Source organism: Drosophila teissieri, chromosome 3R (genome assembly GCF_016746235.2).
Source record: "Drosophila teissieri strain GT53w chromosome 3R, Prin_Dtei_1.1, whole genome shotgun sequence".
In the NCBI taxonomy this organism is placed as follows: domain Eukaryota; kingdom Metazoa; phylum Arthropoda; class Insecta; order Diptera; family Drosophilidae; genus Drosophila; species Drosophila teissieri.
Window position 1 is genome coordinate 30,920,827 of NC_053032.1, and position 25,095 is coordinate 30,945,921.

Here is a 25,095-nt window from a genome sequence, read left to right on the forward strand (position 1 = left end):
AAATAAAGCAGCGCACGCCTTTGCTTTTTTAATTTGAAAGTATAAAAATAACAAAGCAGCCGCGCGTATTTAAATGTCAAAGTCTCGCGGAAACCGCTTTTCCGCCCAATTTCTACCAAAAAATTTGCATTCGAGGATTCGCGGATATCTGTAAAATCTTGAAAGCATTTCGCTTATTTATTGACAGTCAGAAGTACAGACTTACATAGTAACTTTAACTGCCTGATTAGTGTGAGAAATAATGCATGATTTCGATGAAAGAAAACCCATCATAGACTGCCACAATTTACACCACTTTGGGGTCAAGGTCTTTGCGGTCATCGGCGCCCTGGGAACTGCTGCAAATCTATGTTCAGTGTGGATTATCACCTCCAGTTGGGTAAACGAGATAAGCGGCAATCCGAAGCAACAGCTGATCGCCACTAGCCACACATTGAGGTGGGTTCCGAGTCGTGGGATCGCTGTGCTATGTCACTTCCTCCCCTAAAAGCCCACGACAAATGCAGTAGTTAGCCCAAGACATCCTCTCCTAATCCTCGGGCACACACACCAACACCAAAAACTAGGCCCCCAGTGCCGCCGTGGGAATGCCGCAGGGATCCAACACCTGCCCGTCCAAAACGAGGAACATGGAACAGGGAATACGGAATATGCAATATGGAATATGGTATATGGTAAATACCAGGCGAGTGTGATGGATAAATCTGTAATCACACCTCTTACCGCTCCGCTACATCAACGTCGGAACTTCGTCGTCGTCGTCGGTGGAGGCGGGGATCCGTTTTGATCCGCTGGCTTACGCAGTTGAACCACCGGACTAAGGCAGTCCAATAATTTTCAGGTTCCCCACGCAGCGGGCCAATGAGTCGGCGGACATGTACTGGGAAAAATATTTAAGGAAAATAAACACATTCAAAACAAGCAATGAAGCTAAATATAATCTATTTAAAATATATTACTTCTATATAAGATCATAGATAAATGAAACTTAAAAGTATGGTTTAATATTATGAAAATACATGAAATACCTCAGCAATACTCACCTTGTCTCCATGCAAATAACCATCTTTCCATATATCAAATATATCAAAGCGCTTTAATGAACTTCAAGTTAAGATATGATGGTGTCTTATCTGATGGCCATTGACATTCTTTCAGTGTAGACCTGCGGATCGCTGGGACCAGTTGAGTATATGGCTGAGTATATGTGGTATAGTCAGCCGACCGGCACTTCCACTCTCACTCCTGCTGTCAGCCACTCCCACTGCCGCCCCCTACCGCCCACTGCCACCCACCGCCGCCCAACGCCGCCCACCGCCGCCCACCGCCGCCCACTGCCACCCACCGCCCCCGCCCACTGCGAGTGCGGCTGCTGTCTTTCGGGCGCTATAAATCATAAGCAAACATTTTGATATTGTAATCCCCAATTTAATCCGTGCGCATAAAAAGCCAAAAATCAAACTTTTCGACATGGGCGGCGGTGTCTGTGATGTGCCTTCTGCATTTGCTGCTTTGTTGCTTTGTTAGTTTTCCTTGCTCGTTCGCTTCGTTTCGTTTCGTGTTTTTTTCGCTCGTTTGCCCAAAAAAATTGATGGATTACCTTGCCACCCCCCATCCCCCATCCCGCCTCCCCCAAGAATCAGGTGATAAGAATTCTTCAGCTTCTGTTTGTTGCTTTTTTTTGTGTACTGGTGTTGTACTCCTCTGCTGGCCGTGATGATGATGTGGCAACTGTTGCTTTTGCTGGCCGCCTTGATTTATTAATTAATTATGTGCGGACGGAAACTGCGTCATTACGTGTGGAGTGGAGTGTCGATAAAATGGCTAATAACTGCGGCGATTCGGCGGCCGAAGATCATTTGTCGTCGGCTCTTTTTGAAGCGGCGCGGCGGTACTAGTTGAAAGAACCCACCGCCCACCACCCACCATTCACCACCCACCACCCACAACCGCCCAGCGGAGCACCCAGGGTCTGCCATGTTTGATGTGGAATTTTCGGCGGTTGGTAGCCTATTTTTTTATTTCTGTGGCTGCTTACGCAGTCGAGGATCCCGGATGCCTTTGAAGTCGTGGCGGCAAAGTCGTTGAGCAATGGAAAAATGGGTTATGAATACTAACTAAGTTAAAGGAGAAGAATTAGGTTAACTTCGTTACCTTTGCCTTTGGTAAGTGATTATGTGCGCTGCTTTGAAACTGATCATGGGAGTAAATCTACTAAATAGCATTCTTATTAAACCCCTAATCAACTCACATTGATCCTTTGTGGCGGATGTGCCCACCCCATGGACCCATTACACTTATTGCCATCAGCCGATTGACGTCTGTCCAGGCGGGCATATCTGCACCCTTAATTGATTATGTCTAGCTTCCGGAGTCCCCGAGTCCAATTTCCATCTCTGGCGGCGGTCTGGGCTGCCCACACTCCGCAGCTTCCCCTGCGAGTATCTCCAAACTCGAGGTAATTACCATTCGAACAGCTGATTTTCCCTGCCAAAGTCCCAAAGTGCTCGTCCCAAGAACTCGAGGTAGTGCAACAGTCGAGAGGAGAACTCCTGCGCTCTCGCTCTCTGCTGCCGAAGGTCCTGGGGAAGTTGCGTAGCCGCCCCGTGCGCATGTAACACATGCCGCACACAGAGGCAACGCCCCCTGAAAACGGCGCGCCATCGGTGGGCGTGGCCAGTGAGCGGTGAGCAGCGAGTGCCAAAAGAAACAAGCCAATCGAAAGGGAGTGAATAATCAGCGAGTTTTCGACGAGTGGCTGGAGATAAGCGGTGCGGCGCGGGGAGGGAGGGAAGTACAAATATCCGGACGGCGGTGCAAAATGTGCGTAGAGTTTTCCGCTCCTGTTTTCCCGCTTTCCACTCCCGGCCAGCCGTGCTCAACATTTTCCACGCTCCTTTTTCCACGTGCCCTGCATAAATCGGACAGCAATCGATGTAACTTGTGCCCAGGAGGAGTTCCGCACAGATGTCATCATATTTCTCTGCAGGTTCCGAAATTATGCGGCTCCTTCGGCGTCGCTTAATTTGTTTTTCCCCCTCCCCCCCCTCACTGCACCCCTTGCCTGCTGTTGCTGGGAAAAGCCAGCTTGCTTTTTCCATTTTTCCGACGTGTGCCGCCAGCAGCCACTTGGTTACAAGTACTTTACGGTAATGGAGGATTTTCGCTTGAGCATCCTCTAACAGAAATTAATTTAAATCGATATGCGGCCCGAGTGGCGCTGTCTACGTGGCCATGGGTGTGTGACAAGGGGGTGGTGCTGCTGGTGGGTGGTTGGTTTGCTTCTGTGTGGCATCCTGGCCTTTATTAATTAGCATCGTAATTTACTTTGGCGGTTTGATTGAACTGTAGGTGGCTGAAAGCTCTCAGCTGTGCGAATATTGCGCGTATCGCTCGCATTTCCAATGGCAATGTCAACAAGGACATGCCACGCAAACTAATACACAAAACCCACACACAAACGCACTTTTTCGCAGGATGGGAAAACCCTTGCCACGCTTACACAAAAAGAAAAAGTCAAAGAATTCAGGGTACCTATTTAAATGTGATGTATACAAGTTTTCCCGCGAAATATGTATGTTTAATTTTCCTAATTGCTCATACCCCAATTTGTGCACAAATTGACTTACTTGGCCTTGCAGATTTCTCGCAGTGCACGTGTGTTTGTATAGTTTATTGACTGCTTGAAGGGAAGTGCTTTCCATAGAGAAACGGAGAGATTTTTCGCTAAGGAATGTAAGACTGGCCGCAAATCCTGAAAATTGACTTCGTCCTCAAGGACAGCGGGGGTTGCTGGAGGAGGGGAGGGGGCAGGGGCAGCGGGGTTTTTGGGGGGCAAGCAGGAAAGGGAAATCAATGCCGCCATTTTGCGAAAGAGTTGCTAGGGAATCCGCTCGCTACCCGCGTGGTTTTTCACCATCATCATAAGGCATACAAAATTAGTTCAGTCGGCTGGGGATTTGTGAGCTGGGAAATGGGCAGTGGGATGGTGAGGGGGTTGTGGAGATGGGAAATGGGAAAGCGAGCCCGCTCTGCTGCTGTGTTGCTGTTGTTGTCGCATCTCCCTACGCACCATCGTATTTCATTTCGTCATGTTTCGGGATTAGGCCGGATTACTTTGGCGACTGAGCAATGGCTCCGAAATGCTCTGAACTTTTCAACTGCGCTGCCTGTGAACTTTTCGGTAGTTGCTTAAAAAAGGAAAGCGGCGAGAGCGGGGAAAACGAGAAAATGTGACGACGCGAATGTGTGTGGATGTAAATCTGAAAGGGGGAAGCCCCATGCCCCATGCCCCATGCCCCCCATTCCACATTTCCCATTTCCCTGGATATCTGACACTTTGGCGCGCCGTGGCATTTCAATTTCTTGAGGTGCGTGCGACTGCTCGAATATTCGGCATTAAGTTTTTCTGTTGCCAGCATCAAAGGATGATGAGTTTTCCTCCCCGGACACTTAAGAGATCCCCCCAAATGGCAGACACACTACGCGGCACGTAGACCCCATTTGGTTGGAAAAAGCGAACGCCATTTTCTTTCTTTCCAGATAACAGTAGATACCAGTGGCGAAAACGCTGCCCCGCTTTGATATCGGAGAGTCGAAAGTCTAATTTCGGTTGCCCTTATAATTGAAATACGACCTGGTAAATTCCCACAGCTCTGGGCCCGAAATAGAAATAGAAATAGACAGCTTGTCATCAATATGAAAGTCGGGGATTTGTGCAAAGGGTCACAAAGGACATTGTGTAATTACGCCAGCGCAAAACCGAAATTCCCCGGGGTGCTGCAAACCCTTTGATGGGCCAAAAGCAGTGAAAGTCGGACCTTGCACCGCACAGGTGGAGAACCCTTTATCATCGCATTGCACTGCATCATCGACACTCAGGTGAAACTCGCCCCTCTGAGTGGGTGGATCGCTGGAGTGCCTCTAACATTGTGCCACATTTACGTAACTGGGCGAGTGTGTGACGGTGAGTTCAAAGGCGGCAAACTCGAGCAGCGACTCTGCGCAACTCGAGTGGCTTCAGTGTTTCGAGGGCCCGCGCTCAACGCGATTATCATTTCAAGTCTATCTGCAATCTGGGTTATGCCAGTCGCACGTTCTGAGAGGTGGCAGTAATCGATAACAACATCAAAATACAACGAATGCTACAAATAGCCAGTCTATATAATCAATAAACAGCTAAGATATCATGTAGCAAGTTCAAGATAGATACTGCATCTATGACAGCTCGATTCCCACCCCGAGTTCTCCCTTAAGATCTTGTCGAATTGATTTATTTAGTTGCCATGGCATACAGTCAACTTCCGGGGATCTCCGGAGGTCACGAGTTATGACTCGCATGGCCATTGGAAATTATGTCCGATTAGTTTCCCCGCTTGTCAGTTGCGGAATACGAGGCCATAAAGCTAGCATCATTTACATCCGTCCGCTGTCTCCCTTGCCACTTCCCCCCAGCTTCCCCCTTTCGACCCAGTTAACCCCATTCCGGCGCTCAAGGAGGAGGATAAAACCTCCGGGAAAGGCAGGCAAATGCGAAATAAAAACGAAAATTATGAACTGCACAAAAGCTGTTGTGAATTTTAATAAATTCTGCCTGCTGCTTGTTTCTGGTTCTGTTTCTGTTTCAGCTTCAGCTTTTCCTTCCTTTGAATGTATAGCTGTGTGTGTTCTGAGCTGGCAGAGCGAACAAATCAAAAAGGGGAAAGTCCCAGGGTGGAGATACAGATACAAATACAAGCGCAAGGATACGTCAAAAGGAGCAGTTATTTATTTATTTGCGAGGGGCGGTCGCGGGGGGGTTAAAGAGGCACAGCCACAGTTACAGGCAGAGGCACAACAATGGCGGGCTAACGCAGAATAATGGGATAACAAAACGCCCTTGACACCCAGTAAAAGACAGCCAGCCCTCAAAAGTGGGCAAAGTAGCCTTATTATTATGAACACAGCACGTAGCAATTGTCCAGGGGCGGCGGGGAGCGGCGAGGGCGTTGCTGAAGGGGGGCAGGGGTAACGGAACGGAACAAAGGAGCAAAGGACCAAACCAGAACCCCGAAAGTACAAATCAAACCCTCGAGAGCGGCCAAATAATGTGCGGATGAAGAGCGAGAGGGAGAGCGGGCGAGAGAGGGAGAGCACAGCAATGGCGCACTGCAAACACGAGGGTCTGAGTGAGAGAGAGCGAGAGCGAGAGTGGCGACTTTGGGGGTGTGTCTTCCGTGCGCTCGGATGATCGCACTTCCCTTTCGCACTGGCACGGCGCAGGCAGCACTCGCTACTCGTCGCCTCGTCGGCCAGCAGACCATCTCCCTCACACCCTCTCGCCGGTGTGGCGCACGGGCAGAAAAGAGAGATAAGATAGCGGGCGATACGCGGGGCTCTTGCGTTCGAAAGGCGAAATTCCGGGGTATTGCGTTCAGTAGCCGCGAGTTCTCGTCGCCAGCACCACGTTTACCGTTAGCACTGGCCCATCCACCCCGCACGCCGCACGCCCCACCCCCCAAGGCAAGCAACCAGCCAGACACTCGGCAGATACTCGCTGCATGCGCTGTACACGCATCCAACAGATACTTTTCCGAATTCGTTTTCAATCCAGCTACGTCCTGTTACGGATGCAGACGCGTCGCCTCCGTTGTGATACCAGACCCAGACACATGTAATTGCAGGTCTAGAGCTACAGATTCAGCCACAGATACACAGATCCGAGTGCCCCTTGCAGATACTTAGCCTAATTACGCCGCGGATTAAACTATTAAACACTTAAATCCGCCAGGATTTGCCTATCAAATCAAATCGCATCGAATCGCATAGAATCGTATCGAATAGAAATCATATCACTGCGAGTGCCGCGTGTGACTGTGTGCGCGAGTGTGTGTTTTTGTGAAGCGGCAGCGAGATTAAAAACATATCCCCGAGTTACTTAAAATTAATCACTAACATAATCACTGTGATTTTTATTATTTGATCTGCCGACGTCAACACCGCGTGTGCGAAAACTGTTTAACGGCTGCTGCGGCTTTATTAAATGCCGCTTGCCATTCGATTCGATTAGCAATCTGTTGCAACAACACAGCATAAACCTACCGATCTCCCCGAGATTTATTGCCCATATAGCCCACTGCCCACGCGCGATATATCCGGAAGATTTTCGGTGACTTTCCCAGATCTCCGGCGCTTGAAATGCTGGCCATCTGATTTATTGACGGGCCCACGACATTTGCTCCATCAAAGTTCGCCTTTGATATTCCGGATCGACGGAAGCGGCGAAACCGACGGAAGTTCGTTGCCACCACCTAGTGGATTAATCTGAATTCCTCTCCCATCATTCAGAGGTGAGTGCCAGTACCATCTACTTGATCACAGCTTACTTGTTACATTGCTTATAAAGAAGATCCTTAATGTATCTTAAGATGTTACAAGATTGCAAGAAACCCACTGCAGAGCCTAGGTTTATCAATCAAATTTGTCTAGATATTTCAAACGAGTTTGGTAATATGAGTTCTCCTTTAAAAACGAAAGTAAAGCTGCCCCAATTAGGAGCTGCTAAGAGCTGATGTGTTGGGTCATGGCAAACATAAGTTTCCCGGTAAACAGCTCGCTAGGAACTTAAGCGCCACCTAATGGCAGTGTCAATTCATCAGCTGCTGCGGAAACAGCCTAGCTTTCCAGGGAGGATCAGTTCCCATTGAGGGCTCTGGAGCCCATCCATAAACGGCTTGTTGGACAACGAATTAAGTTTACGGCGGACTCTCACGCCGCGCATAAATCACGGCGGAGTGAGACCCGGATCCGGATTGCCGCCATAAACCGGGATCTCGGCCATTCCGTAAGGGGGCCTCTGGGCCAGTAACGTGAGTTTTTTGGCCACGAAAATTCGGAGGAGAGCCCGGCCAAGTAGCGCTGGCTCATTGACGTCACCTGAACAATTAGCAAACAAGATGTGGAAAAAAACCTAAGTACACAATACTCGGACTCAGATCGCGGATAGCGGATCTCGGGGATCTCTGGGCAGCCGCTAAACTCGAATTTGTATAAAATAATAAAATTAAATAGGAATGAAAACATGTGGAAAGCCTTGGCACAACATCGGAATCTTGCCACCTTCGCGACGAAGAGGCCGTAAACCCACGAGATCTCGCGGCCATAAAGTGGCATAAAATAATTCTGGCATTCTTTGTCTTAGGGAATCATTATGTAAATAAATTCTCACTTTTGAAATAAAATGACGAGGCAGAAAAGCAAGAAAGCTAAAAGCAGAAAAACACACACGAAATAGAGCGGAGAATATGTATATTCTTTGGCGGAATGGAAACAATGGCAAACTGGCAACCGAATTATTTATTAGACGATGCGGCAGATAATTTAGCCAGAAATTGAGACAACTGCGGCAAAAGGCAGAGCAAATAACAGTATTATAAATATATCCCCATCCCCATCACGGCAATAAATGCAGAACTTTTCATTTCATTTCATTTCATTTCATTTCAACGGCTGACCCATCCAATCGTGTGGCCCATAAATTGGCTTCAAGTGAAATTATGTTTATCACGAAAGGCTCTCGCCTGCCTATTATTATTGTTATTATTGCTGGCTATTATTATTGTTGGACAACCGCAAATGGATTTAACATTACAGCCGCACTAATCCACTGGGGATCAAGTGGAGATCAAGCGGCATTATCAGCGAAATCGAAAGTGACAGCTCAAGCCAAGGCATTCCAATTAAATTTAATTGAATTCACTTAAATACAAATACACGCCACTGCGAATTTATGCTAGATATGTATATATGTATATGCCGCTAGATTTATGAAATTCGTTCTCGATTCGAATGCCTTTGAATGCCTTTAGTTTGTTGTGATTGAGATTAGATAACCATTTATTGCAACGTTTCATTTCGTTTCGTTGCGTTTCGTTACGTTTGCTCAGATAGCACGCTTTGTATAACATATAACGAATATATATATATATGTATATATATGTGTGTATATATGCCATTCCCAACCGATATCGGACGAAGGGGAAACTGGAGGAACCTGGAGAGTTGTTCCCTCCCTTTTCGCTAATTGATTTACGATCGTTTATGGCTATTTTCGTGCTACTGTCAGTGGGCTGTTTTTATTTTTAACGAATTTATTGAACGCCCATCACACAGTTTATCGCACTAGCGACTGTCAGTGGAGCTCTCTACTATTCTACTGCTCCCAAGCTTTCCCCAAGTCCCCCAATCCCCCAATTCCCCAATTTCGATTGCCAAAATCCAAGAGCGCCCAGTGTACGTGCAATCATAACAATAATAGCGGAGAAATGCTCGCAGAAATGTAAATATTTTACATCGATAAGGCTGTTATCACTCGGCCACCCGCCCTCCCCGCTCCGCCAGTCTGCTGATAGCGGTGGCTCAGTGGTGCGGTGGTTGTCAGCCCATGTGCCCCACCAGCTCCCCTCAGGTGCTCCACCAGCCATACGATTTACGACGCCAACTGGAAAGAAGAGTTCCATTCCAGCACTCCGTTGGCCGCCGGCTCCAGCATCCGTGGTATTAACCCCTTGACGTGTTTGGTGTTAACTTGCCATTCGGCTGGTGTTTGGGTTAAGCTCCCTGTTTGCCTTCGCCGTTGAGGCGATAAAAGGTTCCACCAGTTGATTTGCCTGCCCCGGTAGCCAGCCAGCCCAGTGATAATTAAGGCTGCGTAGCAATGAACTCCATATGACTAACCTGAGCAGCACAGAACTTCTATAATTAGAGCAAAGCTTCCCCTTTTATTTTCGCAGTGTATTAATGGCATTCCATCTTCTGTGTTTTGCAGCTTTTCGGGCTCTGGCAACGGCTGCATCTTGGATTTGCTTTCACCACAGTTGGAAGATACCGGCCTCAAGACGACGACTTTCCTGCAGCACTTCAAGGACGTCGTCACGACGAAGTTCACGGGGAGGGACCACCACCTGCCGCCGCTGCACCCCGCACACCCCGCCCACCCGGCGCACCAGCAGTCGGCCCTGCACCACCACCACCACCAGCAGCAGAGCTTCTCCACCATTTTCCCCACGTATCTAGGCATGGACCGCTCCTCCGCCGTCGGCGGTTGCGGCGGGGGCGGCGGTCTGGGCGTGGGCGTGGTCACCAGCTCGGCCACCGCCCTGGGACCGGGCGGCCTGACCAACGGCGGCGGCGGCGTGGTCAGTGGCGCCCTCAACGGCCTGGAGGCCATGTCCGCCGAGTCCACGGGCCTGTGCCTGCAGGATCTGGTGAGTGCCGGGACGGCAAACGGCGCAGGCTCCGCAGGATCGGCGGAGAGTGCCAACACCACCAGCACGGCACTGAGCAGCGGCAGCACCGGCAGCTCCACGGTCAACGGAGGAGGCAGCAGCACCTCCGGCACGGAGCACCTGCACAGCCACCACAGCCTGCACGACTCCAGCTCGTCGGTCAGCATCTCACCCGCCATCTCGAGCCTGATGCCCATCAGCAGCCTGAGCCACTTGCACCACTCCGCGGGCCAGGACCTGGTCGGTGGCTACTCCCAGCATCCGCACCACACGGTGGTGCCGCCGCACACGCCCAAGCACGAGCCGCTCGAGAAACTCAGAAGTAAGTATCGAATCAAGCCTATAATATATATCTCTATAATAGGTAGAGAACTGAAGGAATGTCCTAAACTGAGGGTTTTTAGATAGAGGTTTGTTGATTAGCATGCCAGAGTTTTGCAGAGTAAATCAAAGATTTTCTTTTGATCTCTCCCTTTTGAGGAGATTTTCCCCGAAATATAGAAGAAACGTTTATTTTTCCTTGGCATAATGGGCCACCATTTCGTGGGCAATTTGTAGTGATATTTGTGAGGGGCATCTCGCACATTGACAGCTAATTAGTGGGCCCATAACTCAGTGGGAAAGACGTACATTCTTGGGACTCTTGCTACTCTGAAGATATTCCCTTCGATCCGAGTCATCAACAAGTGTCCACATTCTCATTGCTATTCATGGCGCTTTGGTGGGCCTGTGTTTTATACATTTACACATTTCCCTCTGTCAGTGGCAGCTGTTGGCATTTCAATATGCGATTCGTTTTGGCCATCATTCACGCTTCGTGCCAAAAGCTCACTCCCTGCTCCGCTCCACTTGTCGCTCCCAATCTCCATCTCCACCACCACCTCCACCTCCATTCCCCTCATGCATATTCATAATCATTGTGCAATCATTAGCGCATAATCTACACAAGAGCGTTACAAAGGGAACGGCCCAAAAAACAGGAGTTGGTCCGTGAGATATCTAAACAAATTTCAATTTTGTGCGCATGTCACGGCTAATTGAGCACCCTTCTGGCGTAGTGCCGAAAGCAACACTCTACCCTGCTCACTTCCACTTCCACTGCCACTTCCCTTTGCCTTTGACATTCGATATGTGCATTGTAGTCAAGTGTTTGTTGTTCCGATTGCTCTAATTGTTATGGGAATTTGGACTCTGCGGAGGATGCTGGATGCGCAATGCCACAGCCACAGCCTCAAGTGGCAATATGACAACTCAATTGGTTCTGGGGAAGATTCTGGGCAGAGTCAGGGCGCTCCAGATGGCCAGGAAACTTGTTGGTTTGTCGAGACAAGTAGAAATTATACGAATACGCAGATCCCTCTTGAATACAACTAGTTTTGCTCAGGCGAAAAGGAGAAATCGCTGCGAGATTCGTAGACAGGACGAGCAAGAGGAGCAGTTGGCAAAGGATGGGAATCCCTACGAACAATTTCCATTTGCACAAGAGATTTGTCTGCCCTCGCCCAGAGATTTGTTGGCTGTCGCCCTGTCAACTCAACTCTGCCCCTTCGGGGTTAACAGCCCGGCAAACTTTGCACTTGTCTGCATCCCGGAATGGCCAGGATACCCGAAAAGAACCTAACCAAACTGAACTGAACTGAACTGAGGAGAGGTGAGGTGAAGCCATGGAGGCCACAGATGTCCTGCCATTTATTTGCGTGCCAAAACAATTTAGCACAAAAATGGCTGGCATTTAAAATATGCACGACTGCAGTTATCCTTTGACACCCGTACAAACACGTAGCTACTCGTAGCTGCAGGTGCGGGCCACGTTAACAGCTCTGAGCCACAAATTTCCACTCCTGTCCGCCTGTTTGCGCCCGCTTTTCCCCTGTTTTCCCCTGTTTTCCTCTGTTTTCCCTGATTTTCCCCCTTGTTGTCGTTATTGTTTACGCTCTTGTTTAAATAATGGCCACGCAACGTGATTCCGCTCCTGCTGCCGCTTGGCTGCTGCAGGATTTTCATCAGACTCCAGAATTGCATGGCTGCAATCGGATTTTCAATTATTGGCCAATTTAATGGTCAGCACACAAACAAGAGACACACACCCACAACCCATTCTTTTATGGACATTTATTTATGCGTATTTATATGTATGTGCGGCAGGGGTAATAATTTTTTACGATTGCACTTTTTTATGGGCCGTGTTCCACCTTTTAGTTCTGACTCTTTTCTGTTTTATTTTTGGTAGATCATTTTATGACTTCGGTGCGTGTTTTTATTTCGCTGGCGGTGCTCAAAGGATTTCAAGTTCACGTTTTACACTAATTTAGTTATTTTTGATTTGATTTTTATGGTTGGGAGACGTAACTCTTTAATAGTTTGGGATTGTCGCCTAAATTATGTTGTCAGCAGCTGGGAGGAACCGACCTTGTCCCTCCTCCCTCCTGTCTGTGTATTTTCATATTTCACCATCGCGGCAATTAGGGAATTATCTCGCTGTATCAGTGACTATATAAACATATATCCACTGGCGTTTATATTTGTCCCAGGCAAACCAAAACAAACCAAACAGAACCCGAAACGAAACTGAAACTGAAACCGAAACCGAAATCCAAATCAGAGCAGTTTACATTTACTTTTTGGTTGCTCGGCAAATAATAGAATGCTGTTCTATTCCTATACCTCTATACCACTACTATACCTATACCTATGCCCATTCCCATTTCTTTTTGTTTCTATTTTTTATTGCCAGCTAGTCCTTAGCTTGTTTGCCAAGTTGTTGCCACAGATACGTCGAGATGGAGAGAACTATTTGCCCATGACAATGTTTGTGGCTGATGCCGTTGATAAAATGAAATTATGAAATTACCAGCGCTTCACTTCGGCTTTCTGGTGAAATCGTGCTGTTATCTGTTGTGTCTACACCAAAGCAAATGCCCATCTTCCCGCTAAGTGTTAATGGCACGTGCAGCTCGGCGGGCTCTAAAAAACAAAAACACGAACACGAACACGAAAACCCCGAGCAGAAACACAACAGAACAACATAAACAATAGCCCAGACTAAGACTAAATCCAGCAGATACACACTTTTCCAATGGGGCAGGGGTCCTGCAGGACTCCAGGACACCCGAAGCTGGGCTACTTTAAATTCCGCACCAACGCCTGTGTTTTTGTCAGGCCTGGTCCTTATGAATATAAATACCTTTTATCGATTTTCCGCTCGGCTCCTGTTTCGCCGCTTAAAGCCTTTAAGGATTTCGTCCTGCGGCGTGCGAACAGTGCATTGCCCGCAAATCTCTGCGAAATTGCTCACATATGTCATCGAGCACTGGCAGGACCAAGGATCACACTCGAATTGCCAATGCAGGCACAGGCACCCCTGCCATGCCACACAAATTGCACTTGCTGACCGCACAGTGGTGTATCGATAAGAGAAAGTGTCGCAAAGAAGATATAAATATATAGTAACAAGCCAGAGAAGTGCTATATCCACTTTATTGTGGGCTTTTTGCCCACTGTGCTCGCTGCTCCACTGTAACTATCGCAGAAGTTGCCATTTATCAATCCATCTGCACAGCTCTATCTCTCGGTTTCCTCCTCGCTGGCACTGATTTCGTTTATATAAATTATAATGTCATTATGGCAAGCAGCCACAGGATCCACACAACCCTCAATCACCATCCCCAATCCTGCTTGCTCCCCGGTTTTCCGGTTTTCCTTGAGGCAATTACCTCGTTGCAGAAGTTAGTCGGGAAACTTGATTCTCTGTCCGCTTTTCCGCCTCTTTTCTCATTATCCGGGCGGGCATCGTGCAATTTCGTAAAAATGTCGCATTAGAGATTATCTGAGGAAACAAACTTGTCCGCCGCACAGGACTCGCAGGTCCTTGGTCTGCTCCGTTGTCCGCTGTCCGTTGGCCGTTGTCCGTTGTCCGTTCGCCGGCTTTTTGCTGGCTGACCCAATGGCAGGAAAGGAATTCGAGCTGACAGTCGGGCAAATTACTGGCCAAAGTCATTGCAGTGGAAAACTACAAGCCTTGCTGGCTGGCTGAAGGGGCAAATCTAGTCTGGACGAACAAACACACACAAGCAGAGAACTGCCCCCTTTTTTTGGATGTCCTTCTCCCTTTTGTCTTATCTGCAGCCTCAACTAATGAGTCCGGGCTTTTGGCCAGGACCTTTCCGCTACATATAGCCAGTACAGGGCCATTTGGCCAAGGGTTGCTCACCATTCTTGGGACATGTCAATGTGACTTCCGAGATTTTTATGCGACTTGGTCAAGTGCTGCGGTTGGAGCTCATTATAGGGCCATAACATGTGGTCAGGGGCCATTGTCTCGGCCAAAGGATTAGTTTTGCGAGACATAAAAATTAACTCTGCAAGCCGTTGCCTAATTTTCATGACTCCGGGGTTTTCAGGGGTTTTCTTTTGCGGCATATGGGCCAGCAATTTCCACGGACATCAACACCTCGGCGGCAAATGTGGCATGAAATTGGAAAATATTTTCATTTGCGGCGCAGTGTTTAACCCTTTGCTGGCCCAGCCAGTGGTTTACAGCGAAAGCAAGTTCTGGTCCCATTTCCAAATCCAATCTCAATCGCAATTCCAATCCCAATCGCAATCCCAGTGCCAGGACCCCAATGCCAAAGCCAATCCCGATCCCCTTTCAACTGTCACATTAATCGTTTGTTTTTGGTCACCAACTAAACGTTGCTTATGCTTGACATTTTCCTTTAACCGTTTTCCTCCCTTTTTGCGGGGCATGTCCTTTGTTGGACGAGTCCTTTTATTTTTGCTTTTATTTTTGTTTGTTTTGGTCTGGTGAGGTTTTCCTCCTCTGACAGTCGCCGTCTCCTGCGCATCCTGCGTCTCCTGGCCCCGGATAATTTATTGCTCCGGCTGCCGTGTCGTGTGTCAAAAGTTTTTATGTGGAAATCTGTCTATGAATGAGGCGCGTATGTGTGCAGGATGCCTGGATGCCTGGTTGCCTAGATGCTCATATCCTCGGAGGCGAGGAAAAAAAAACAAAATCCGAATCATTTTCGAATCATTTGTGCAGTTTCATTCGGGCAACCCTCGCTTGATTAATTGAGCCCGCCCCTTTGGGAGTGTTTGCCTTTGACTTTTGTTTGGCATCATCACAATAGTCGCCAAGTCAAATAAATTTACCATCGCTCATTTGTTTGCTCAGCGGCTAATGCCACTGCAAAATGGCTGTCGTGGCAATTGGATAATTGGGAAATCTGAAAATCTGAAAATCGTAGGAAAATCTAAAAATCGTAGGAAAATCGGAAAAACGAAAGTGACGCCGACACTTGTTGTCACCGAACAGAAACAGAAAAACAAACTCTTGCCTGTGACATGTGCAAAATGCTGCCGACAAGCAACGCCCACCTTTGGTTGCTCTATTGACACTTGCCACTCATCCAAACTCGATACCCACTCGAAAGCCTTGAAAACATTGTAAAACTCGGGCGACAACTGGCCGACAAATGTCACCGCCGGCTGACAGACGACGACAATTTTTCCGACGACCTGTCAGCCGGGAAAACCAAACAGCAAGACAACAAAGCACCAGCGCAGCAGCAGGAAAATCAAACTCAAATTAGTCGCTGGCCAAAATGCTCGGGAAATATTTACACAAATGAAAATCGCCGTGCTACGTGATTTTCGCTGCGTTTTTTCAAATTCTCCGTATTTTTTGTGCGCTCGCATTTGTTTTTAGAGCGTGTCGTTGGGAAAATATTTTACGATGACGACCCATTTAGCTCAGGTCGGAAATCTGGAAATCGGATTTGGATTTTCTATTCGGATTCATTCAGCTGTGTCTTCGCATTCAAAGGTTGCAACGAGGCGTTCACTAAAAAATGAAAGTGGAAATGAGGATGCAGTGGCATTGGTGCGCGAAGCAGCGTCTCACATGGCAAATAACTTATGGCTTATTAACAAAGTAACTAACAGCTGAATTGGCTTTCCAACTTTTTTGTTACTTTAATCGATCTTGACAAAACATTTATACTAAACACTGCTGCCATGTTTGTTTTTCGCATTTTTGTCCCAGCATCCAAAATGCTCATAATAAAGCAATGAAATTTTAATTACCCCGAAACGCACTCATTAGAGGCCATAAAAATACTTGCCACGGGGAAATTTCGAATTTTCCAACGGCATGTGAGGCTGTTGTCGGCGGCATAAATTATGCAACTGGCCATAAACTAATTGAGCCATGGGCCACCGCCAAGGGGATGACATTTGTGACTCCTAGGGGTACTGTAGCCCCCACTTCCCCCTTCCATCAAAAAAGGAGCAGGCTAATTGTTTCAAATGTCGCCGCGGGTGTTTGCGCACTTTGAAAACCACATTAAAGTGACAGCATGTGAGAAGGCCATAAATAATCAGCGGTATGCAAAGGAAGTGGCCCACAAGATTTAGGAGGAAGTCGGCAAGTCGGGACCCGGACCATATGGGTGCACACCTTCCAGTTCGCGGGAAGACCCCTAGAAATCAATTGCCACGGCCATAAATCTGTGACGAAATCGCTTCTGTTTTTGGGGTTGGGGCAAATCATGCCAATAGCTGAGTAATTAATACCAAAATAGGCGTGACTAACTGCGGCAATTAGTACGTAGACATAGCCCATTGAGTCATTTGGCGCCGGTAGATTTATGGGGCCAGGGCGATTCCCTCGATTAACTTGCGCCATGGCAACACTTTGAGCACGAACTACGGACTGAAGTTTTGTAATCCCGCCCCTGGAAACCATTAAGTTGGCCTCCTCCAGGAGCAATCCGCTTTTTAATCGGGCTAACCAAGAGGCCATTCCAGGCTGCGGTGTCATAAATCCTTTTATGAGCTCTTTTACGGGCTCCTCTTTTCTGCTCAGGGAAAAAACAGTAGTGAGTGGAGTTTTTCCGCGGGGGAAAATATCTTTTAACGGTAGCAAATGGAAGCTGCAGCTAGGCTAGTTATATCTATAGGACCAAGTTGAATTGTGTTTAGTTAGTTTTCGATATTTCAGCACTTCCCTGGTGAAAGCATAAATTTTTTTGTAATTTTTTCTTGCCTGCGCTGGCTTGTTCTTTTCAGTTTGGGCCGAAACCGGCGATTTCCGTGATAGTCATAGCTCCATGACCGCCGTAGCAAATAGTTTGGATAGCACCCACTTGAACAACTTTCAGACGTCATCCACATCCTCGATATCGAACCGGAGTCGGGATCGCAAAGATGGTGAGTAGCAACCATAGCAACCTCCCCTCAGAACCACAGAACCACAGAAGCAGCCGGCAAAAGTAGCTTTCCCAGAACGTATCCGTATCCGTTATCTCCACGGGGGCCCATCGATAAGGAACATAATTTATAATAATTTCGGAAAGCGTGGCCAACGATTCCACCTTTGTCGGCGAAATTTACACGGCCGCCTCCGTTTAGTTTTCGATTAGACTGCCTTTGATTTGCGACCTCACGACGACAGCAGCACAGAAAAACCGAAAAACCGAAAAGCAGAAAAAAGTGAGAATGGAGCCGAGCACAAAAAATGATATTTCACAGGGGCAGTAATTTAGTTTATTTGATTAAGTTTTCGGCAGCTAGCATTTCGATGTTGGACTCGCTACAAACGACAAAAAATACGACGAAAAAAACACAAAAAGCACGCCGCATGATCGATGACAGTCGGGAACATACATTAACTGGTTATAAATCTGTTTGCCGGCGGGCCGCCTTTGAAGTTGAAGTCCGCGGCTGGTTGGCGGTGGGTGGTGGGTGGTGGGAGGCTAATGGCTGGTGTTTGCTGGCGACGCCTGAAGGTTGCATGGCAATTAGTAACGGTGCTCCGCTGACGCCACAAACCAGAGGCCACAAACCAAGACCTTTCCCCCCACGCGCTTATCTACCCCACTGTTGACCCAAGCAAACTCAGACGGACGGCAAAGAACGGCTTAGCTACTGCAGTCGATGAGCAAACACATTAGACAGCCGATCTATATACATATTTTTAACTATATACACATTCATTTAAAACAAGTATCTAAGAGTATGAATGGCTTCTTGCACAAGTATCTAAGAGTATGAATCGCATCTTTCACAGGCAATCGCAGCGTAAACGAGACCACGATCAAGACGGAGAACATATCAAGTTCGGGGCACGATGAGCCGATGACCACCAGCGGCGAGGAGCCCAAGAACGACAAGAAGAACAAGAGGCAGCGGCGCCAGCGGACGCACTTCACCTCGCAGCAGCTCCAGGAGCTGGAGCACACCTTCAGCCGGAACCGCTACCCGGACATGTCCACCCGCGAGGAGATCGCCATGTGGACCAATCTTACGGAGGCCCGCGTCAGGGTGAGTTCACTTTGATATTTTGAGCAAATGAGGGTTTTAGTTTATATTTTATAAAATGAAATGAGTTAGAGTTAGCTGAAGTGACGCTTGCAAATCACTTTGCCACATAAAGTAGTTTTCTTGCCCCAAACTTTGCGCCACCATTACCGCGCTGATGCTCGAATTAATTGCCAAGCAAGCCGCAAACGGCAAACAAACGGCAGATTCCGGATTCCGGCAGCTCGGTTGCCACATTATGCGGCCATTATAGTCCGGACCCCAATTATATTACGGACCGCAGGAGTCGCGACCGCAATGCAGCCGCACAGACTCGTAAATATGTCGCCTCGTTTGGCGTTGGCTTAAACCCAATGCGGCCAACGCGGCCAACACGGCCAATATGGGCAATATGGCCAATACTCGTGCCGGAAAGAAGAGGCCATTTCCCTGCGCCACCGGGGATTTATGTGCAGCTTTAGGGGGCGAGGGGCAAGGGGCGTGGCCAGTGGGGTGTTGCCATAAATTGCCGCAGCTAAAACTGCAGTCGGCAGCGTTTGCAGCATTTGCAGCATTTGCTGTTTGTAAACCGCGAGCTTATCGAACGCGCGACCTCAACTGAACTGAACTGAACTGAATCGCAGTGTTTGCTCAATATCCGCTCTATTGACATTTGTCCACGTTCGAGATACAATAGCTACTCCTCTATAGGTACTTGCCCGCAAGGTATATTGTATCTGCGAGCAGTTAGAGCTACGTTAGTGGAACTAAAGAATTTTACTACTAAGGCAAGTAGATTTATATAAGATACTTCTGTAGTTGCCATGCAAAATCTATTTCTTAGTTATTAGTTATTTCTTTTAAGATCGTTGCAAGTTATCTCGCAGTGTGGAAGCGCCTTTCAACGGCAACAAATACCAATAACAGGGGCCTCGAGTTGTACAAGATATCTTGTTGGCCACACAAGCGTTGTAATTGTTTGTAAACACGATAGTTAGTTGGACAAACAACTGGAGTTGTGGCGCCAGCGCGGCAAATACTCCTCTGATATCGCAGATATCTGCGGCTATATCTATTTCTATTTCCATTTCCACTACCATTTCCACCTCCATTTCCATTCGCCGTCGAAGCGGACGGAACGGAAAGACAATCAGCAGACAGGCGCGAAGATATGATAGACAAATGATCGATGATCGATGATCGCCGCTGATTGCTGATGGTGATCGGGTTTGCGATCATTGTCATTGGACGTATGGCGACATCAGCGTGGCATTAATTGTACAGCTAGAAGTGGCTGCTATCAAAAAGGAGAACATCTGCGAGGAAGGCGAGTGCTTCATGGTTTTCCTATGCAAATTTCACTGGACTCTCGCATATGCCCGGAAATAAGCCAAAGACCAAATTCCCCCCTTTGCACTTGACGACATTTATAAAGAAATTAGCTGCGGCCCAGAGTGACAAGGGGGTGGGGAGGGGAGGCCGGGGGAATGATGGCAATCTAAACATGTGTTCCTCGCATAAAGCAGCTAAGTGCATAAAATATTGATACAGTTTGTTTTATGGTCCATTATATGATGATGACAAAACGGTTGGCTCCGTTAGCTCACTTTCCTCCATTTCCACCCTCGGAAAATGCAAAACAATGCCCAGACTATTTGTCATCGCCAGCCGAGGGTTGTTTAATGAATTAGAAAACCGCACACGAATTAATGATGATCGCGATCATGCCTTTGCCTCAGACAGGCTGAGGGGTGGCTCACATTTAGCTAACATTTGACTTTGACTCCGAATCCGAATCCGACTTCGACTGCGACTCTGGCTGCCCATTGTAATAGCGGAGGCAATAAAATTTATCAAATATACAAAAGGATTATACGGCCCACTGGCGGTGCAGCAACTCCGCTGGCTGGGATGGGCCGTATAAATCTGGCCGGGCTTTAAACTGTCAAAAAAGAGCAGCCCCTGTTTCCATTGCTCCCTGATAGCCCTGATAGCTACTAATCCGGGGATTTACATGCGCCGGCAATTATGGCAATATGTTCGCCCCGTCTGTCCCATTGTCTCAGTACTCAGTACTCATTGCTACTGAGTAACTCAGGGCACTCCTTCTCCACTCTGCCACTCTTTTTAATGTGTCAAATAGAACTCACTTTTTAATTCAATTACCAGCCAAGGACTGGCAACAACAGGGCCCATAAAAGCATTTGTCGCTGTCCTCAATCGGAGTTGGGATGCGAATTGTATCTATGGGGTTGTATTGACTGTTTTTTGCCAGCTCTTCTTTTATGGTCAGGTGTCGCCAATGGCCCGGAAATGGAAACAGCATTTGCCAATCGCCGAAAGTGTATAAAAAAGCCATTGAAAGTGGCCACAAAGGAGCCGCAATATGCTGGCTTGATTGCAGTTCGAATGGTTCAATGTGGTGGATAAGTGGAGAAAAAAGGGCAACTCAAAAAAAGAACTGGGTTATGTTAGGGCTACACAATGAAGCCTACATAAATATTTGAGCTTAAATAATGCCATTTAAAACGCAGCTAATGGCTACTGTGACTGCGGTATCTTTTTGAACGTATTTACTTCTGTAATAGCCGTGATTAGGCTACTTTCTGTTCACATATGTCCGCATATCTGCAGCTGCAGTCGCACAGCGGACCAATTAATAGTGTGGCAGTGTAGTAGTGTATCTGAGTATCTGTGTATCTGAGTATCCAGACAGTTGCGCACACAAGGAGGACAGCGCTGCGTGGCGTAGTTCACGTATCGATGTTATCTGCTGATTTTCACTTGGGCAGGGCTATCACTCGCATAGAAGAACCCCGGAAATGAGCCCATTCCACATTCTACATTTACCATTTCACATTGGGCAAATAAAAAACGTATTTAGCTGCAATTTGCGACCATCAATCATGGGAGCCCGCACAGCAAAAAGCGAGGCCCTAACTTCTGCCACATGGCCACTTTTGGCCACTCATAACGTTCATTTTTGCCACGTCCACCAAGTCCACCACGTTTACCTGATGAAGCGTTGCATGAGTTGCCGTCGAGTGTCGTTGATGCTTTCATCAAAACCAATTAGGATTTTCCACAGCACTCTGCCCGTGGAGTGGAAAAATGCGCCGTTTTTTTGCATTCTCTCATATTTCACTTTTGCGCAGAGCTTCCTCCTTTTCCTTTTTTTTTCCAGCAGGCACATCAATTTGCCATCAGCATTTTCCGTTTTTCCGTCTCCCTGGGTTTTTGTGTTTTTTGCAACTTTGGCAACTTGCTAAATGATACGTGAAAATGACAGCTGACGAGATCGATGACGTTAGTTTTGCATCCTTGATGATGCACGAGATCCTTGAGCTCCTGATGCGGATGCGGATGCGGATGCTGATGCCCACGATGATGATGATGGCGATGGTGATGGGGCTGAGCGATGTACCTTGACAAATTGACACATGGCGAGAGGCAGGGCATTTGATTTAGGTCCTGGGAAAATGGAAAACTCTCGCTTTCGCTTTCGCTGTCGCTTTAGCCTCGGCAACCAGCTCATGCGATTTCAATTAACTGCCGCAACTAATTAGATTAGGGCAATTGCCGCACTAAATTCGCCTGCTGGCACGCGGCCATAGTTTTCCACTTGTTAGTGTCGCCTTTAGTCGCGTACGGAATGTCTCAATCGGAGTTTTCCCAGGCGAAAACAAACACACTTTTTGCATAGATCAGCGCGTGGCGGATTTTAGTCACGCCAGTTAGGGGTATGGGGTATGAGGTATGGGAAGTTTACAGGACATCAAGGACACGTTTGGTGCGTATGTAGAGAGGGCTGCAGACCGGCATTGGCCATAAATCTGCAACCCCGCAACGTGGAAACCGACGACGAAACCGACGACCAACGCGTTGATTTAGGGACAATGTGGCAATGCGGCAACAAGCCATGAAATTCGAATGTGCAGCTTTAATTGCCCCAGCAAATGTATCTGCATCGGTGAGAACCTTTTGCCACTTGCTTGCTGTTTTAAGTGTAAGCGCAAGTGTATCTGGTATCTTAAAGCTACGCGGCTTCGTGGAGAGCAAGAAACTCATCAAAATGCTGCCAACGTCTGCGCAGCTCTTTGTCATTTGTATCTGTATCTGCAGCTGCGGAGGAGTATCTTTGTCTGCTCCCAAACCCCCCTCCCCCAAACATCCGTATCTGTGCAAACTTCAGCCATAAATTACAAAGTTGCCATTTTGTTTTTATCTTCTGCCGTTTTCTCCTTTTGCTCCTTTTGCACTTTCTGTGTGCAAAATAATTTTGATTTATTTTTGCGCCCTCGCAACTTTTTGCCTCCACACTTTTTTTGGGGTGGCAAGCCGAGTTTATTTATATAAAGCTCTCCATTAAAAAAGGCAGCCCGGGCTGGCTGACTGGGAGTATTTATGTATATATTTGTATATTTATAATTACTGCACATGCGTATTGCGGCGGGGCGCGCTTTTTGGGGGAAGTTTTGCCCTCGTTGTGCTGCCAGGGCAGATACATAAATTTTCAAGTGATAAATTATAAGGAAAATGGCCGACTGGGCGGCTTAAAAGCTGCGAATAAGTCGCGCTGCGAACTATGAATAAAACTTTTAGGGTTTCTCTCTAGTTTTTTGGCAGCTATCCCTAAGAAAACTCTTGATATGGCTTCTTCTATAAAGTTAACTCAATTTAATCAAGTACCTTCCCGCTTTCTCTCCACCAGGTGTGGTTCAAGAACCGGCGGGCCAAGTGGCGCAAGAGGGAGCGCAACGCGATGAACGCGGCGGTGGCGGCGGCGGACTTCAAGTCCGGATTCGGGACGCAGTTCATGCAGCCGTTCGCGGATGACTCGCTGTACAGCTCGTATCCGTACAACAACTGGACCAAGGTGCCGTCGCCGCTGGGCACCAAGCCCTTTCCGTGGCCAGTGAATCCTCTCGGCTCGATGGTGGCCAGCAATCATCACCAGAACTCGGTGAACTGCTTCAATACGGGCGCCAGTGGCGTGGCGGTCAGCATGAACAACGCCTCCATGCTGCCGGGCTCGATGGGCTCGTCGCTGAGCAACAGCAGCAATGTGGGCGCCGTGGGCGCCCCCTGTCCGTACACCACACCCGCCAATCCGTACATGTACCGCTCCGCCGCCGAGCCCTGCATGAGCAGCAGCATGAGCTCCAGCATCGCCACGCTGCGGCTGAAGGCCAAGCAGCATGCATCCGCCGGATTTGGCAGCCCCTACTCCGCCCCCTCGCCCGTGTCGCGCTCGAACTCCGCCGGACTCTCCGCCTGCCAGTACACCGGAGTGGGCGTGACGGACGTGGTCTGAGAAAACGCCCTGGGTGCGCTGCTCAACCAGCACCAGCACCACTTGCAGCACTTCTCGGGCGGATCGGTGGGCGGCGCCGGGGTGCCGAACGGCATGCAACAGCACTCCGGCAACATGCTGCACCACAGCAACCTGGGCCTGGACCACTCCGACCTGGGCTTGGTGGGCGGCGTGGCGGCCAGTCACCAGGACGAGGGCAACCACAGTCTGGAGGGCAGCAGCAAGTCGCCCTTGGAGGCGCCTCTGGCCAACAGCAGCAGCAACAACAACAACAACAACGACAACGATGACGAGGACGTGATCGATTGAAAACACGCTCTAACTTAAATCAAACTAAAGGCAGCCTAGCCCTAAGCATTCATAAATAATTTTAGATGTTTGCCCCAACTAAAGATACATAACATAAAGCAAATGCAATGATGCCCCTAACTAAAACGAAAAAGAAACAATTTTTTGAAGAACAATAACTAAATTTACCAATTTATTTGCATTGAGATTAGATGCCCCTTTGTTCGAGCGCCGCCGAAATTCAGAAATTAAGTGTTTTTGTACATAAAAGCAAATATCTAGTGTTAAGCAGCGGAACCCCTAACTAATCAAGCCAAATAGCCAGCCCAAAGATCATATAGTCGCTCCTAGTTCCACCTTCAGTTCCCCCTCGTATATATCGTATATATAGCATATATCGCATATATATATAAACCAGAAACGAGAAACGAGAAACGTATCAGATTGTAAACAGCTAAGGCCAAAAAAGAACACTAAAGCTAAACTACACAAAACTATATCAAGCAGTAGCAGTTTTTAAGGAGTTGTCTAGTCGTATAGATCCGCATATGGCATGTACCCATATACCATGTCTGTATATGTCATGTATATCCCCTCTAAAGAGCCCCGTATAAATATAAATATAAATACTATTTAATAATTGTACACTTAACATTACTAGTTATAGAAATTGAATCAAAAGAACAATAAAAATTATGGAAAAAAACGCACCCACGCGACGGCACAATGAATTACGAGGGCAAATTGCGGTCAACCGCTGGGATAACGGATGGCTTTTCCCGCTGGGAAAACTGGGCGGAGTGGAAAATGGAAACATTAAAAAATCAAATTGTAATTTACAGCCATCGGGGCGGGGGCGGTGGGGGTGTGGCGATATATGCCAAACGGGAATGGGGAGTTCATTTAAAGCAGCTTTCATTTCCTCCCCCG

General features: G+C 47.9%; 1 protein-coding gene across 1 annotated transcript; it reads left to right on the forward strand.

The window, feature by feature from the left end:
- The first annotated feature begins 6,413 nt into the window (after window positions 1-6,413).
- Window positions 6,414-24,835, forward strand: LOC122621089 (pituitary homeobox homolog Ptx1). The gene is made up of 5 exons (XM_043798838.1): window positions 6,414-7,328; window positions 9,806-10,587; window positions 17,334-17,474; window positions 18,334-18,587; window positions 23,275-24,835. Exons 2-5 carry the CDS (start codon window positions 10,056-10,058, stop codon window positions 23,875-23,877), a joined length of 1,530 nt encoding a protein of 509 aa, XP_043654773.1. The 5' UTR covers window positions 6,414-7,328; window positions 9,806-10,055; the 3' UTR covers window positions 23,878-24,835.
- The last annotated feature ends 260 nt before the right edge of the window (window positions 24,836-25,095 follow it).

Coding starts and splice junctions, on each gene's coding strand:
- LOC122621089 (XM_043798838.1), top strand. CDS start 10,056: ATGGACCGCTCCTCCGCCGTCGGCGGTTGCGGCGGGGGCGGCGGTCTG. Junction 10,588..17,333: donor GCCGCTCGAGAAACTCAGAA/GTAAGTATCGAA, acceptor TGTTCTTTTCAG/TTTGGGCCGAAACCGGCGAT. Junction 18,588..23,274: donor TTACGGAGGCCCGCGTCAGG/GTGAGTTCACTT, acceptor TCTCTCCACCAG/GTGTGGTTCAAGAACCGGCG.